The 16,268-nt window shown below is 53.2% G+C and overlaps 1 protein-coding gene across 5 annotated transcripts in view; it reads left to right on the forward strand.

The window, feature by feature from the left end:
• Positions 1-9,615: 9,615 nt before the first annotated feature.
• EDA (ectodysplasin A) overlaps positions 9,616-16,268 on the forward strand; it is a 61,001-nt gene continuing 54,348 nt past the window's right edge. For all 5 annotated transcript variants that reach the window (XM_054641464.2, XM_077186006.1, XM_077186009.1 and 2 more), the window contains exon 1: positions 9,616-10,001. In XM_054641464.2, the coding sequence (XP_054497439.1) occupies positions 9,720-10,001 (282 nt within the window). In that variant the 5' untranslated portion in view covers positions 9,616-9,719. The remainder of the gene's footprint in view (positions 10,002-16,268) is intronic.

The raw sequence follows: 16,268 nt of genomic DNA on the forward strand, positions 1-16,268 counted from the left end.
GCGGGATGGAGGGACAATAACCCTGCCTTAACTGAATTTGATTTCGTAACCTTTCTTTATATTCTTTTGTTTCTTGCTTTCACATTTCTTGCCACGGGGCTCACCTCAGAACAATAGGGGCGAAGGCTGTCACCAAGAGATTCATCAGACAATAATGACTCAACCAGGGTATCCAAATTTTGCCCAGCTGAAGTCCACACCCACACATAATCTGGAATTAATTCCTCTGGACAACAGAGCTCGGCATGGAACAGAGCAAGGACACCGCACTCCAAATTGAGCGCTGCGTGCCAGGCTGGGAAAGGCCACGGGACAAAGCTCTGGAGTTACACTGTGGCCATCCCCATCCCGAGCTGGAAACCCTCTGCTTGGAAAGAAAACCAGGAAAAGGGGAAGAAATTGGATGGGGATGGAAATAAATGGTTTTAAAAAAACAGATTGGTGCAGGAGGCAAAGGGGGGAGGCACCCGCTGTGCTGAAGAACCAAGGCACAGAGTTGGGGGTGCAGGAGGGGGAATTGAAGGGGCTGGTGGGTCACAGTGAGAGGGGCTGGGGGTGACAATGAGGGGCCTGCACTTCCCCAGTGTGAGCAGCAGGAAGGGGGATTCTGTCTCCCTGCCCTGCTCAGGTGAGACCACACTCTGGAACCCCAAACTCAGAGCCTCAAACGTTGGAACCCCAAAATCAGAAGGACCTGGAGCTGCTGGAGCAAGTCCAGATGAGCTCATGGAGCTGCTCCAAGGGCTGGAGCCCTTCTGGAGCCAGGCTGGGAGAGCTGGGGGTGCTCACCTGGAGAGGAGAAGGCTCCAGGGTGACCCCAGAGCTCCTTCCAGTGCCTAAAGGGGCTCCAGGAGAGCTGGAGAGGGAATGGGGACAAGGGATGGAGAGAAGGACAAGGGGAATGGCTTCCCACTGCCAGAGAGCAGGGATGGATGGGATATTGGGAGGGAATTCCTGGCTGTGAGGGTGGTGAGGGCCTGGCACAGGGTGTCCAGAGAGGATGGAAGAGGTGTTTGTCCCCCCAGACAGGAAAGCACCCACTGGATGCCGTCCCCAGGAAGCCTCAGGTGTCTCAGCTTGTCCTGCTGCAGGCAATTACAGCAGCCCAGGTGATTCCCAGTTCCAGAGTGATTCCTCCTGGGTGTGCCCTAAACTGCCCCAGTCTGAGAGCTCTGGGCCCCAGCTGGGCTTTAGGAACTGCATAAAAGGGTCCTGCAAAGGGCTGTGCTGGTGAACAGTGTTGGGATGCAGCATCAGCCTTTTCAGGAGGGTATTTGGGGTCTTTTCCTTAGGGAATGCTGCTTGCAAGATGTGTCCTGGCAATCCTGCTGCTATCTCTCATCTCCTGGGTGCTTGGGGAGTAGTGATGTCACTCCTGAGCTCCCAGGGAAGGGTTTTGGTGGCCACGTGGTGCCCAAACTGCTGCAGCAGCTGCAAATCCACCCAGGAATGATTGTGGGATTCCCAAGGATTTGATTAGGAGTTGAGTTAAGTGGATGTGAATTTTCATGGCTATAGGGCTGTGCACATCAAAGCTGGGAGGCAGCGTGGGGCCAGGGAGAAGTTTCTCAGCTGTAAATTTGCCTCATGACTCCATAAAAATTGTGATGGGCAGCATGGAAAGAATTCTGCTGGAAAGAGCCTGGAAAATGCTGCACCCCCGAGAAAACAACACAAAGGGCTGCAGACCCAAATCAAAGTCCAGGCCTGGGAATGTTTTGAGGTGTGAGATGGGACACTCCAGATGCTGAAGTCCTGGGTGGGGTCTGGGTTTTGAACCTCAGCCCTTCTTGGATGTGGATTAGGAATTCTTCTTTTATGTCTTTATTTATAGTTTAATAGATGGCACACCAGCTCCTGCTTTCTGGGTTATCAAAAAAGGAAAAGGATCCTTTTCAAATGTGTGTTTCTGAACAATTTCAGACCTCCTGCATCTCCTCCATCCTCCCTGAGCAGAGGAGAACTTGGGCTTCTTGGAAATCCAGAAACAGGGTTCTAAAACTGTGTTTGATATCCTTGTTTTTCACACCTACACTTGACCATGGGAGATTAAGAACTCTGAAGAGAGGATTCCTCCTCTCAGGAATGCAGTTTCAGGGTGTTTTCCACCTACCAGGAAACTCCAGGATGGTTTCAGGCCTTTCCAAGTCTGGACATTCTGGATACATTCCAACTGGAGCTCCTGATGTTGGTGAGTTCTGCATTTATTTTTCTGGCATCAATCAGGTTTTTTGGGTGTGTTTATGGCTTTTGTGACTTGACAATGTGATGCCACCTCAGCCAACTGATGAAAATCCTGAAGTGAGGAGCTGACGTTATTAATGATTGTCATTTTCCACATTTTTTGCCTGAAGGACTCCTTTGTTCTCTTCTTTTTGTCTCAAAATCTGTGTTAAGTAACAGCTTACAATTAATTTTTCATTCCAGCCCCCTTTGCCCCAGCAGAGCCTGGAGGGGCTGTGGAAGGTGGGTTTGTATGGATTTCCATGGATGCTGTGAGCCAGATGGTTTTCACTGGTAATTTCTTTCTCCCTTGTTCTGCTTTCCCTGGTTTCTCCTTTGGATCATGGCCTTGGATCTGTTTTGGTGCCTGAGGAAGATCAAGGTTTCACTGTTGTGTTTTCCCCACTGAAAAATCCATGTTGTTATTAACCCAGCTTTAATTGCAGTGAGGAGAAGCCCTTGATGGGCAAGAGGAAGGGTTTGCTGCCTGCTGGGGAGGATTGGGTTTGCTGCCTCCACCTCCCCCTGCTTTCCTGCTTACCCTTCACACTCAGTGTCACCTTTCCAAGGGCTCACAGTCAGCTTTGATCTCTGCCCTCTGTGACCAGGGACAGCACCCAGGGAATGGCTGGAGCTGTGTCAGGGCAGGTTCAGGTTGGATTTTAGGGAAAGGTTCTTCCCCCAGAGGGTGTCAGGCACTGGAAGGGCTCCCCAGGGAATGGGCACAGCCCCAAGGCTGCCAGAGCTGAGTTTGGACAGCTCTCCCAGGCACAGGGAGAGATTGTAGGGGTGTCTGTGCAGGGCCAGGGCTTGGACTGGATGATCCTGTGGGTCCCTTCCAGCTCAGGAAATCCCAGGATTCTGTGACTCTTCTTCCTCTAGTCTCAGCATCTTCCTACCACTCTCTTCTCTCTCTCAGCCGTGTTGCTTGACCTTTTCTCCAAAACTCGTTGAGTTTGGGGTTTTTTTAATAGAATTATTTGGGCTGGGATCTTTGGGTCATTTCTACCCCACTCTTGTTCCTTGCAGAAGGGGTTCTGTCTCCCCTAAATCCCTTCCCTGAGCTCAGAGCCCAGCCCAGGTGAGCAACCAGCCCCAGGTAAACCCTTCAAGCACAGGCTTGGAGCAAAGCCTCGCTGCCAGGAGATCCCCTGGCATGCTTGCACTCATAAACTTGTCAACATTTGGCTTTTTTTGTCCCTCTTGGGGGAAATTACTGCTGTTCCTCAGCCCATGTCAGCTCCCAGGCCGCGTTGGGATCAGTGCTAAAACCCCTGCTGTGGGTGCGGCTCCGGTGGGAGCTGTCACTACCTCGGGGTCAGGAAGCCAACGGGAACCTCTGTTCCATAAACTGTGAGTTTTTCATAAAAGCCTTTCTAATTTGTACCAAAGAGACTCCAGCACACCCTTGGGACTGGTAAAAATAATAATAGTTTGAGTGGTGGAAGACTGTGAATTTGAAACAGAAGGTTGTGAGATCCACGAGAATTACCCGAAACATCAACATTGGACATCAATTAATGTAATTTAGATATACAATGAGATAGCAAAGATTCCCACAAAGAGCTGTCAGCTCTTACCTCTTCAGATCTCAGTGAGATAAAGCAGATGTTTCCATCCCATTGATCCAGAGGAATGGGCCCTTCCATCCCAGAGCGCGTTGCCTCCAATTGCCGGGGGATTATTCTTCACCAAAATTACAGGGTTTGCTATTTTTCAATCATTTTTTTATTCATTCTGAGATGAAATGCACATGTTCCTATCAGCAGGTTTAGCTTAGGAATGCTGCATTCCCAAAGCCAGGAGTCTTCTCATGGAGGAGAGGTGAAGGCAAATGGAGCTGGAGCTGTTCCCTCTGGAAAGGTCCCTTTGTAACACCCAATTTAATCTTTACTATTCCATCCCCAACAAATGGCTTCTGCCCCTTCCCAAATCCCCTCAGCCAGGCTCACATGGAGTGCTTTATCCTGCCTTGATCTCACATGGGCTCCGCAGAGGAAATTGCTGCTTTAGGGCTGTGTTCTGGAGGATATTCTGTCTGAGCCTTGTGATCTTTCTCCTCACTTAAATCCACAAGTGCTGGCATGCTGGGAAGAACAAACACGTGGGGTTTTCCTTCGCTGGTTATTGCTGTCATCTCACATTAACAATCCCAAGGCTGGAAATCGCTGAAATCCCAGGTCACCTGGAAACTAAGCCCCGGATGTGGGGTCCTGTAGCTGGATCAGGGCCTGGCCATGCAGTTTCCAATCACTGTGAGCAGAAAAAGACACTTCCATATGTTCTCCTTATGACTGTTCCTGCTTTGATATGAATTCCTTGGATTTACCCTTTTTAAAGCCAGGGCTTCAGTTCTTAATGCTGGACTCGCCCTGCCTTACCCAAAATGTTTGAAAGTTTGAGTTCAGGCCAGAGCTGAGCTTTGGAAAAGGGTCTGGAGTGGCAGTAAAAGAGGGAATGGCTTCAACCTGACAGAGGGCAGAGTTAGATATGATTTTGGGAAGAAATTCTCCCCTGGCACAGGGTGCCCTGAGAAGCTGTGGCTGCCCCTGGATCCCTGGAAGTGTTCAGGGCCAGGTTGGATGGGGCTTAGAGCACCCTGGGCTGGTAGAAGTTGTCCCTGTCTGTGACAGGAGGTGGGATGGGATCAGTTTTAAGGTCCCTTCCCACCCAAACCGTCCTGGGATTCTGTACTGGGGCTGGAACTGTGGCCCTGCTCCACCTGCAAGGGATTTTAGTCACTTTACATTTGTCTCTCTTAATGCAGAAATTGCATCTTCAGGCTCAAATCCTTATCCATGGAATTTACATCTCTGAATAGAGAGAAGCAAAAGCCAAAGAAGTTGAAATGGGTCCATGGGCCACAAACCTGTGGCAGGGGATTTCCAGGAGCTCTCCTGTCAGAATTCCTCCTGCCTGGAGAAGGCACCAGTGGTGGCACTGAGGTTCCATTTTCCTATGCCCACAACATGGTACTTCTGGTAGTGGGAAGCTGTTCCCTGTGTTCTGTCACTCCATCCCTTGTCCAAAGTCCCTTTCCAGCTCTCCTGGAGCCTCTTCAGGCACTGGAAGGGGCTCCCAGGTTGTAGCAAAGCTGCTGCAAACCCTTGGTCTGTGAGAACAATCATGGTCTGGGTGGGGAGGACTCTGTTTGAGGGAGTCCCACCTGGACAGGGTACTGTGGGGTGGAACCTTTTCCCCAAGGAGCCCCAAATCCAGAGCTGAGCTCCTGGGGAAACAGGCCTGGAAAAGCACAGAATCCAAGTTGGAAAAGACCTCAGAGATCACTGAGTCCAACCTAGGGCCCAGCAGGACCATGGCACCAGGAAGGCTGGAGAAACCCTTGCCAAGGGGCAGGGAGATCATCACCCTCGCTGTGGTCAGGCTCAGCGTCACGGGTGCAGCTCCCTCCTTTCCCTTCTCCTCCTTTCCCTGCCTTTGGGTGAGGGGCAGAGCAGGCTCTGGGCCCTCTGTCAGAGCATCTCTCATGGATCACATCTGCTCCTCCAGGCACAGATTGTATCCTCTTTCCCTGGCACCAGCACAGCCCCAGAGTGGCACCCCCAGGACAATGCCTTGGCCGGCTCCGGCGCTGACCGGGATGTGGGAGCCGAGGAGGGGATGGGGATGAGGGGGCCAGGAGGCACCAGGGAGGTTGAATAACGTGGTGTGGAATATCATTGTTCCAGCCAGGATGAGTAAGAGCACAGCTGAGCCTGGTCACCGACGGCACTGCCACCATTCCGGGGGAGGCAGGGGCTCGGCGACGGCTGCACAGTTGAAAATCGAGACAATGAGTCTATAAAAGTTTAAGAACTGAATAGATCCCGGACATTTGGTTCTCATTATCACCAAATAACATATAAATAAACATACAACAGAACCAAGAGCAGCATCTTCCTCACCCCCTCTGCAAGAAGTTGTGTTTAGGCTGAAGTCGGCCTCCTTGGCCAAACCTCCTCCTGTGTGCTCTGGGATGGAGTCATGGAGCTGCCAGGCCTCATCTTCCTTCAAAACATAGCAAAGCCTGATCCAGGCAGGAAAATGAGGTGTGAATGGGTTGCTGCTCCTCAAAAGTCAGCAGTGCAGGGGGAAATGTGAAAATAAACCCAGCAAGAGTCCATACAGCTTTTTCTTTTTCCTCTTGTTTTAAGAAGCCCGTCCCACCCGGTGCCATGGGCAGGAACAGCTTCCTCTATCCCAAGCTGGTCCAAGCTTCATCTATCCTGGCCTTGGGCACTTCCAGGGATGGGGCAGCCACAGCTGCTCTGAGCAACTCAGTGTTCATTGTGAGAACTCATGGAGGAAGATGAGAGGGAGAGATTAATGATCAGAGACACTGTGATGCCCTGAGGGAAAATCTTGGAAGAGTCCCTGGCAGAGCTAGGAAAAAAGGCATGAATATGATTCCTTAGTACATCTTGCTCTTCTAAGATGAACATGTTGCTCAATCCCTGCCCCTATGGAAGCAGTTGGACACAATTACCTTTCCTGCATGGACAGAGCTCAGAGTCTTAAGCAAAGCAGATTGTATGGAACATCTTAGATCTCACTGAGGAAGAGGAATTGAGACTGCAGTGCTGGATGGAGGCTCCATAAAATCAAGATTCTTCTTCCTAAGGGCTTGTAAACACCGATGGATGCGCAGTTGGAGTGCCAGGATTTCAGGTTTTAGGAGACTTTATTGTACTCTTGTTGTTGAGAACATCACTGAGAGAGCAAGGGATGGCTTTCCTCAAAAGAAAGTCAGGAATTCCAAAGCTTTTAGGTCACACATGTTAAACTGACTCTGCAGCCGCTGCAGGAATTGCAGCTGCTGCCAAAATGTAAATGGGAAATGGGCTCAAAGCTGCTTTACATCACTCAGAGATTCCCTGATCTGTGGAATTCACATGGAGAGGGGCACTCAGACCTGCCACCTGTGCTGTGCAGAGCTGTACCCCCTCCAAAGGGAAGGGAGAGCTCCTAAGCTGCAGCAGCTTCCTCCCACCTGCGGTTAAATCCTGCTGGGATGGGAAGGCAATGCTGGAAAAAACCCAGCAAGTTTGGGAATCAGGAGAAAAAATCATTCCAGACACGTCTCCTGTGTGTTCTCCTCCTCTGCAGCCTCTGCCCCCCTTCCCCAGGACCCTCTCAACTGCTCTTTAATTTCCCATACAGAGCATCAGGGATCCCTGTCCCTTCTGCATCCTCCCCACCCTCTGGCTCCTGCTTCTCCTGGACCAGGACTCTTGCAGCACAGGCAGGATACAAAAAACAACCTAAACTTGTGAGGTTCTTCATCCATGTAATGAAGTTTTTCAGCGATGGCAGAGGAAGAGGAGGGAATGCTCAGAACAAGAGGAATTAAAACAAAATCCTGGTGAAACTGGAACCATGGGCTGTGGGGCTCGACTGGTCCAGGTGTGAGGATCCCACTTATCAATCATGTTTTAATTTAATCATTACATGGAATTTAATTAGTTAAATTTAATTAGTGGGATGCTGCTCAGCTCTAGGAGGCAGAAATCCCTCAGTGTGAGGATTTGGCCAAAATCCCTGGTGAGATCAAGGCAGGAATGGAGAGTTCACATCTTCCCCCTGACCCAGCCCCAGGCTGGCCTGACCTCTAAAATTCACCTTCAAAGTGACCTAAATGACTCTGGAAAATGGGATGAGGCTGCTGCAAGTGTGGGTAGGTCCATGTAGGATTGGGGTTGGGATTTTCATCTTGGAAAACAGGATTTTGGTGGTGCAGGAATTTGTCTTGATGATCCTTGCGGGTCCCTTCCAACTCAGGGTATTCTGTCATTTTATGAAAACCAGTAACAACACCAAGCACTCAAATAATTATAAATGTTCCTGAAATAATTGCAGGGTTTTGAACAGAGGGATCATTTGTGTTTATTTGCTTTTTGCTCCTCAGTTGTTGGGGTTGGCAGAGCTTAATGCTTCCAGTTTTGCTCTTCCCAAATATTAGGGAAACGTTTCTTTCTTAAATGAAAACAGAGACTCTCATGGAATTTCATGTCTATGACACAGGACTTATAGGAGAAAAAAACCCTACTGCAGGAAAACAAGGCCAGGAAGGGCTGGAAAAGGTCATCCTCCTCCCCAAAGGCAGGACAAGGCCACCGTGGGATCCTTTCTGGCTGGGATCTGTGGCATGAAGACCCCACAAATTTTCAGACGATGTGTCCCAGGGCTTGGAAGGGTTTCTCATGGAAGGGACAGCCTCGTGGGAAACTCACCCTGCCCCCAGGTCTGGCACGGGACCACCCAGCTCTCGGAGCCCACCCAGGCTCACCAGGGATGTGCTGGTGACAGTCCTTGGTGCTGGCCCTTCCTGCAGATGGCTCTGACATCTCCCAGCGCTGCTGACCCATTCTGCTTCGTGTGATCCTCCAAACCCAGCTGGAACCTTCCTCTGCAGTGCCACCTCCTCTGCGGCCATTAACACCTCGCATTTAATCCCTTGTTTCCTTTTACTTTTCCAAATCACATCCTATTCTCTTCGGGCCACCTCTCGAGTTTGTTCGGAAAATCTCTAATTTCTAAATTCAAATTTCCTGGCAGCCTGTGAGCATCACACAGCACCTTAATAATCTCATTATGCCTCTCGTTATCAATTGAACCCACTGACTGGAAATAGAGCCAGCACAGGCATTGCCAACTCCTTTCGATGAGCTTTATCGAACCAGGTGTGATTCACTACCATGGTTCCCTCTCCAAATTCACTCCTCTCACTGGTTCACCCTTTCCCAGGCTGTTTTCCAGCTTCCATTAGTTTCCAGCAGTGACAATCAACCTTTAAAAAACTGGAGAAGGCTCACAGAGCCCTGGGCACCCCGTGCTCGGCCGTGTCCCCCGGCAGAGCGGTGACAACGCTGTCCCTGCCCGGGGATCGGTGGCGTTTGGTGTCTGCTCCCAGGAATCCTCCGCCGGCTGCGGGGACAGCGACTGGCGGGAGTGCGGGCACCGGGCCGGAATCGGCTCCATCCGTACCGGGATTGGGATTGGGATCGGGATGGGATGTCGGCCGGGACTGGGACTGGGATCGGAAGCGGGACTGAACCGCACTGGGCACGGGCCCACCCATTACCGCGCCTGTCTGTACCGGGACAAGGACAGGGACAGGAATTAAGGATAAGGGATAGGGATAGGAATAGGAATTAGGGATAAGGGATCGGGATCGCAGCGGGGCGCGGCTCCAGCCCGATATGACCCCGCCCTCTAATTTGCATAACCCCGCCCTGTGGTCTCGCCGCCGCCGCTCAGGCTCCGCCCCAGCCCTGCCCAGGCGCCGCCCCCCGACCGGACGCTGAGGCGGCGCTGCCGCGGCCGAGCCCCGCCCTTCCCCGCCGGGCCCCGCCCCGCCGGCGGCCCGGCCCCGCCCCCCGGGGTGGCCCCGCCCCCTGGCGGGGCGCTGGCGGCCCGGCCGCGCAGCCCGCGGTGCCCGGCGCGCCCCGGGAGCAGCAGCGCTGGGGCCGCTCTGCGCCGCTCCGCCCGAGCGCACCATGGGCGCGGAGCGCAGGGCGGCGGCGCCGGCTCCCCGCGGCTGCGCCTGCGGCGGCGGCGGCAGCGGCAGCTGGCGGCTCTTCCTCGGCTTCTTCGCGCTGTCGCTGGCGCTGCACGTCCTGACGCTGGGCTGTTACCTGGAGCTGCGCTCCGAGCTCCGCCGCGACCGCGGCCCGCAGCCCGCGGCCCCGCCGCGCCGGGACGGGACGGCGGCAGCGCCCGGAGCCCCGGCCGGGGGCCGCCCGCAGCGCGCGGCCGAGGGCGCGGAGCGGCGCCAGCAGGTGGGTCCGGCCGGGGGCGGGGGGACCGCGGGGGCTCCGCGCTGCTCGGGGCCATCCCCCGGCTCCATCCCCGCGCTCGGGGGCCGCGCCCCGGGGCGCTTCGGAACGGCCCCTCGGGGCAGTTTGGTGGAAAAAGTGGGGAAAGCCCCAACTCGTTGTGCGGGGGTGAAGTGCGGGGGGAGCTCTTCTGGGCTTGGGGTGACGGGCTGCGAGGCCGCCTGTGTTCCACCTGCTGCTCACAGTTTCCCTGTCGCGAAAGACCCGCCGTGTGTCCTGACAGCGCAGCCTTGGCCGCGGGCAGCGGCTCTGCCCCGGCCTTTGCGGGGTGCCCCCGGGCGCGGGGTGCTGCTGCCGGGGAGCCCCGCACGGCTCGGCCCCGCACCCGCCGTGCGCGCTGGGTCCCGGTCCCGCACGGCCTCCGCTCGCTCCCCTCCTTCCTGCTGCGCTGTGTTCCTGATAGCGCTCCTCTCCCAGCCCAGGTGCATCATCTTTTGGGTGATGCCTCGGTGTCCCCCCGCAGCAGCTGCTCAGCCTGTGCAGGACAGGTGGGCAGCAGCCTCCCGGTTGTCCCCGCCGCTGTCCCCAGCCCTTGGGGGGGTCGCCTGTCCCGAGAGCTTCTGGGAGAGCCGGAGCGGAGCTGGGGCCTCCTCTCGCAAACTTAGCTCATTTTTTCCAGGCACGAAACCTCGCTGCGAGCAGGATAAGCTGGAGGAAGGAGTTTCCTCCCCTCCGAGCCTCCGGAGCGGATGGCCCGCTCCCCCAAGGTGCCGGGTGGCTTTGCCGCGGAGTCGCAGCGGGGTTTCGGGGGAGATGCCAAGCCCTGCCTCGGCACCCCGGCGGTCCTCGCCTTGCTGGTTATCAGTGCGTGGGGGGAAGGACAAAAATAGCTTTGATAAAGCGGCGAGTTTGGAACTCTTCCTCCCACTTGGCAGCGGGAGCCGTTCCGCCGCGCCGGCCTCGGCTGCCCCCGGGAAAGCCGGGCTTGCGCTTCCTTCGCTGCCCGGGTCCCGCAGCTTCCCATAATAAATCCAAGTCCAGCGTTGAAGCGGAGGGAAGCCGAGCTCCCGGGTCATCGCTCTGCCCTCGCTGCCTCTCCAGCAGTGTCAACACAGAGCGAGCCGGAGCGGTTTGATGTCGTGCTGGGATTCCTGGGTTGCCTTGGAATAGTGCGCGGCCGGAGTGCCTTTCGTGTTATCGTGCTGGATCTGTTTAGTCTTTCGAGCTCTTCTTTCCAGCGAGCGTATAATGAAATACCAGGGCAAATACTTGAGGCGTTCATAAATTACAGCGTTAGATAATTTGTCTCTGGATGCGGACGGAGCTCCGAGCGTCGCTTGCTGCAGCTGACGGACTCCAGATAAGGTAACGCTAATTATTTATTTCTTTATTCTACATCTGGCCTGTCAGGCTTGAGATGAAATACTCTTTGGGGCACATTGAAGCAGTTGGGTTGCAGGGAAGGGTTGATGGTAGTTGAGACATGGGGAAGGAAGGCTGAGCGTCCCGAGCCACTCTGGTTGGGAACGGCTGCTGTGACAACGTGTGATTAATGGGATTTGTAGTGGTGCTGCTCACCCGTTTCTTGCTGATTTTTCTGCCTTGCAGCTAAAAACAAGCACTTTGGGTGTTCTGGGGTGCTGTGAGTGCATCCCTTCTGTGATTAAAGCAGTAAAATGAGGGATTTGCAAACAGCTTTATTTAGAAAGCTATTGTCCAGCTTTGGGGTACATGTGGGGTTCCCAGCAGCCCTTCTGAGCTCTGTGCTGCTGATAAACCCAAAGTGTGATCCCATACATGTGATGCTTGCATAAATTGGGCTGAAATTACTAAATAATTAATTCAAGCAATGTGATCAATGACATTTCTCTCCTGAGGACCATGGTCAGAGTTCATTTCAGGGGAACCAACAACCACAGTGCTGTGAGCCCTCAAATGTCCTTCAGCTGCTGAGGTCTCTCAGTGAAGAGGCCAAGTGCTGCATGTGTTGTGATTGTACAATCTCATTTAAACCCAAAAGATACTCCCCTTCCTGACCCTTTTTTCTTTATTTTTAAATTATTTTATTCCCCCTCCCCTTCCTGACCTGAGGCAGGAGGAAGAGGAGCATGGGGGGAAGGACGGGGAGCGATGGTCAGCGCTGAGATTTTGGCCCAAACCTCACCTGGCCCCGTGCCAGAAATGACCTCATGACAGGAGTGAGATTTGGCAGCTCGATAACGCCCCACTTCCCTATCTCACAGGGTATCCAAATATGTAACTCATTTGGGATGGAAGGGCAGATTTTCATGGCAGAGGTTGAGGCATTGTAGTTCCACATCTTTGTCCCAGAACCCGCCGGGTGTTGCATCACCGCGCTGGCTGTGAGATGAGGAGTTTGTTAGAGCTGCTTTAATTCATTGACTCTTCAGTGGCTCAGAGGTGTGAGAGAGGGTTTGGGGAGTGGTGGAGCCTTGGCTCCACCAATAAAATGCAAATAATCCCTCTGGATGGGTGTGCTGTGGGATGGGAGAGGGATTCTGTCAGGCAGGCTCTGCTCGTGGAGATCCACATCAGGGCACTGTGTCCCTTTGGAGGATTTTGTGCCTAAATTAAATCATATTTTGCTGTCAAAAAATCATCCTTGCAATATTTGAGTTGTGCAGAGCATCATTCCCGTGCTTTTTCTCCAACCAAATCCCTGTCCTGCCACATTTTTGCCAAAACTTGTTCTTTGGTCAATGCTGAGTGAAATGTGTGCCCTGAGAGTGTCCCAAGATGGGGATAAAAACTTCCGAAGCCTGGGAATAGGATCAAAAGCCATCGCTTTTGTCAAAATAATTGTAGAGGCGCTTGCAGCTGGTGGGGGGAGGGAAGGGAGGTGCTGAGTCATCCAAAAAAATGTGCTGAGCAGCAATTTGCTGACTGGCATTTCACCTTCCCGGTGCCAAGGTGTCTGATCTCAGTCTCCACTTCTCACCTTTTTAACAAGGGACGTTCCCACTTTGGAGCCCACATTGGTGTTCCTGACCCTTGCTTTCATGGAGTAGTTGGGCTGGAAGGGAACTTAATGCTCATTTAGTGCCACCCCTGCCATGGGCAGGGACACCTTACTCTAGCCCAGGCTGCTCCAAGCCCTGTCCAGCCTGGCCTTGGACACTTCTCAGGGCAATCTGTGCAAGGGCCTCCCCACCCTCATAGGGAAGAATTTCTTCCTTTTCCCTCACCAGTGTGCAATTGCAGTTATTTTTCCCTTTTATTTGTTAATTCTGGCTCCAGAGTAAGAGGCAGCTGTTGGTGTGGTTGGCACAAAGGCTCTAAAGGTGTGGAAGCTGCTCCAGAGGCTTCTCCCTCCCTGAGCATACCTGTGGCTCATCCATGCATCTTCATCCCCGTGTCTGGCTCCTGCATCCCAGCTGAAGCCTGCCCAACGTGATGAAAGCTTTGAGCAGAGCTCCTGTTGGAAATGCTTCTCCAGCCTCCTCTGGAAGCAGCCTCAGCACGGCTCCTGTGGGCTCTGACCTTTCAGGGCCTGTGTGTTGGGATTTCATGGCTCTGCTCCTGGATTAGGGGAAGGCTGGGTGTGTGCAGAGGGAAGATGCTGATTAGGGATGTGCCCTCACAGTGGATTTTCCCTCAAATTCCACTTTGTGGTGCTGCTGGTAGCTGGAAGAAGCTCTCAGAGGGCGATAAAGGGAGCCTGCAGAGCTCTGTGGCAAATGTCAGGCTCTGGTTACCTTCATTCACAACTCGAATTCGCCATCCCTGCTGCTGTGCCTGTGAATATTCCATGCACAATCTGGCCTGAATCCAGAACTGCTCCTGTTGAGATGCTGCAGAGTGGCAGGAGCCTGGCAGTGGCTGTGGGATGTGTTGCATCCTTTCTGAAATTAAATACAGTGTGAGCTCTTCCCCAAGGGCTGGAGGTGCATCCCTGCAGGTGCTATGGGGTGAATTCCTGTGTGAGGAGAAACCTTTGACTGGGTGGGAACCTCTCAAGGCCATCGAGTCCAATCTCTCTGCCACAGGCAGGGACACCTTCAACTCCATCAGGACCTTCCCAAAGTCCTTATTCCCAGATTTATGGTGCTGAAAGGGTTTCCTTCTGCCCCTCCAGCCTCCTCCACTGCTGATCTGGGGTTTCATTTTCTATTTTCTGCTCATTCCATGAAGAAGAAAAACTGTGACTTTGTGTGAGGACCAGGATGTTTTATCAGCATGAACTGAGTTCCTTGATGGAGAATATTGTTGCCAGAGTAAGTGTTTGGCTGACCCGTGACCAAATTGCAGGGTTTTTCCACAATTTTTTAATGAGTTCCCTGGCAAATCCTTGAACTTGGGTTTTTAACAACATTCAGTGGCATTCCAAAGTTATCTTCCCCTTAACCCCAGAGTAAATAGTGCCATATCAACCCCATATTATTTTAACCTTTTAACATTATTTTTCTTACCACATAATAACATAAATCTTCCCTGCTCTCCCATACACATGTAGTGTCTTGTAATGCTAATTAAACTGCACACCAGCCTAATTTTGCTCTCAGACTAATCCAATATATTTTTCTTGACTGGAAGCCAAACCCTGAGAGCTTCAGAGCATGCGGAGCTCTCATTCCAGTCTTATTATATGTTAATGGCTTTATATTTTAATATCTTTCAACACTTGGGGAGGATGTTATTTTTAGAGGTGTCTGGCTGCAGAAGGTACAGGTCTGTGAGGGGTTTGGGGGATGTGAAGCACTGAGTAAACTCCATGCAGTAAGTGGGAAGCATGTCCCTGAAGAGGAGTAATCTGTCAGGATCCATTGTGCACAAGCAGGGAATCCCAGGGAGGTTTGATGTGATTTTTACCGTGGTGTAGTGGGAGATTTGGCTGCAATTTGAACGTGGCTAAGTGCCTTTATGGGGCGGTTTCAGTGGTAAGTGCTCTCTCGTTAAACTCTGGGTTTGTGTGCTAATGGTGCCGATGCCAGTCGGGCCTGGATGCTACTACAGCAGGAATAATCACTCCCAGATGGGTGTGGATGGAAACGAGCTCCTTCCCTAAGCCCCAGTGAAATGCTGTTATAAGTGCAAAGTCCTAATGATGCAGGACCCTATTGATGGGGTGCCAGCCCTATAACACCTTCCAAATGGGATTGTCAGCATCCTCCTGCCTGGCTGCACCTCAGCTCTGGGAATGGAGCTGAGATGCACTCCTTGGGGATGGCTCTTGCAGTGGAATCCCAGAATCTGCTGAACTGGGAGGATCCCATCAGGATTGGGGTTCACTGCATGGTGTGGGGTTGAGTCGTGTGGCTTTGCAGCTGTGGGCAGTACGTGACACAAGGTGGCATCGTGTGGTGAGGGTCTGTGTCCATGGGGAGGGTCTGTGTTCCATGGTGTGAAGGTCCATGTCCATGGAGATGGTCTGGGTTCCATAGTGTGGAGGCCCATGTCCATGGGGATGGCCTGTGTTCCATGGTGTGAGGGCCCATGTCCATGGGGATGGTCTGGGTTCCATGGTGTGAGGGCCCATGTCCATCATGTGAGGGCCCATGTCCATGGGGATGATTGAGTTCCATCATGTGAGGGCCCATGTCCATGGGGATGATTGAGTTCCATCATGTGAGGGCCCATGTCCATGGGGATGGTCTGGGTTCCATGGTGTGAGGGCCCATGTCCATGGGGATGGTCTCTGTTCCATGGTGTGAGGGCCCATGTCCATGGGGATGGCCTGTGTTCCATGGTGTGAGGGCCCATGTCCATGGAGATGGTCTCTGTTCCGTGGTGTGAGGGCCCATGTCCATGGGGATGGTCTCTGTTCCATGGTGTCAGGGCCCATGTCCATGGAGATGGTCTCTGTTCCATGGTGTGAGGGCCCATGTCCATGTTTTGCAGGTTTTTTGTCCATGTGGAGGGTCCACGTTCCGTGGCTTTGCCATGGTGGCTCGGTGGCTTTGTGGCAGTGGCTGTTGTGTGACGTGGCTTTGCCATGGTGGACAGGACAGGGTTGTTTGTGCTGTGTGGAGCTGTGGTCACTGTGTGGTGTGGCAGGACAGTGGCCACAATGGCTGGAAGCTGCTGGATGCTCCCAGGAGGGAGGAGGAGAGGGCCAGGGAAGAGTTGCCCCCTGCCAGGGCTGCCTCTTGCACGGCCCTTGGGAGCTCAGAGCCCTCCTGGTTCCCCTCCCGGGCAGTGCTGGTGCCCCAGGGGTTAAATCCCATCCCTGTGTGACAGCAGGGTTAAATCCCGTGTGTGTGCCAGCAGGGTGCTGTCCCTGAGTGCTGCCTTTGTCCTTTAATCCCTCTT

Source organism: Agelaius phoeniceus, chromosome 14, assembly GCF_051311805.1.
Source record: "Agelaius phoeniceus isolate bAgePho1 chromosome 14, bAgePho1.hap1, whole genome shotgun sequence".
Classification (NCBI taxonomy): domain Eukaryota; kingdom Metazoa; phylum Chordata; class Aves; order Passeriformes; family Icteridae; genus Agelaius; species Agelaius phoeniceus.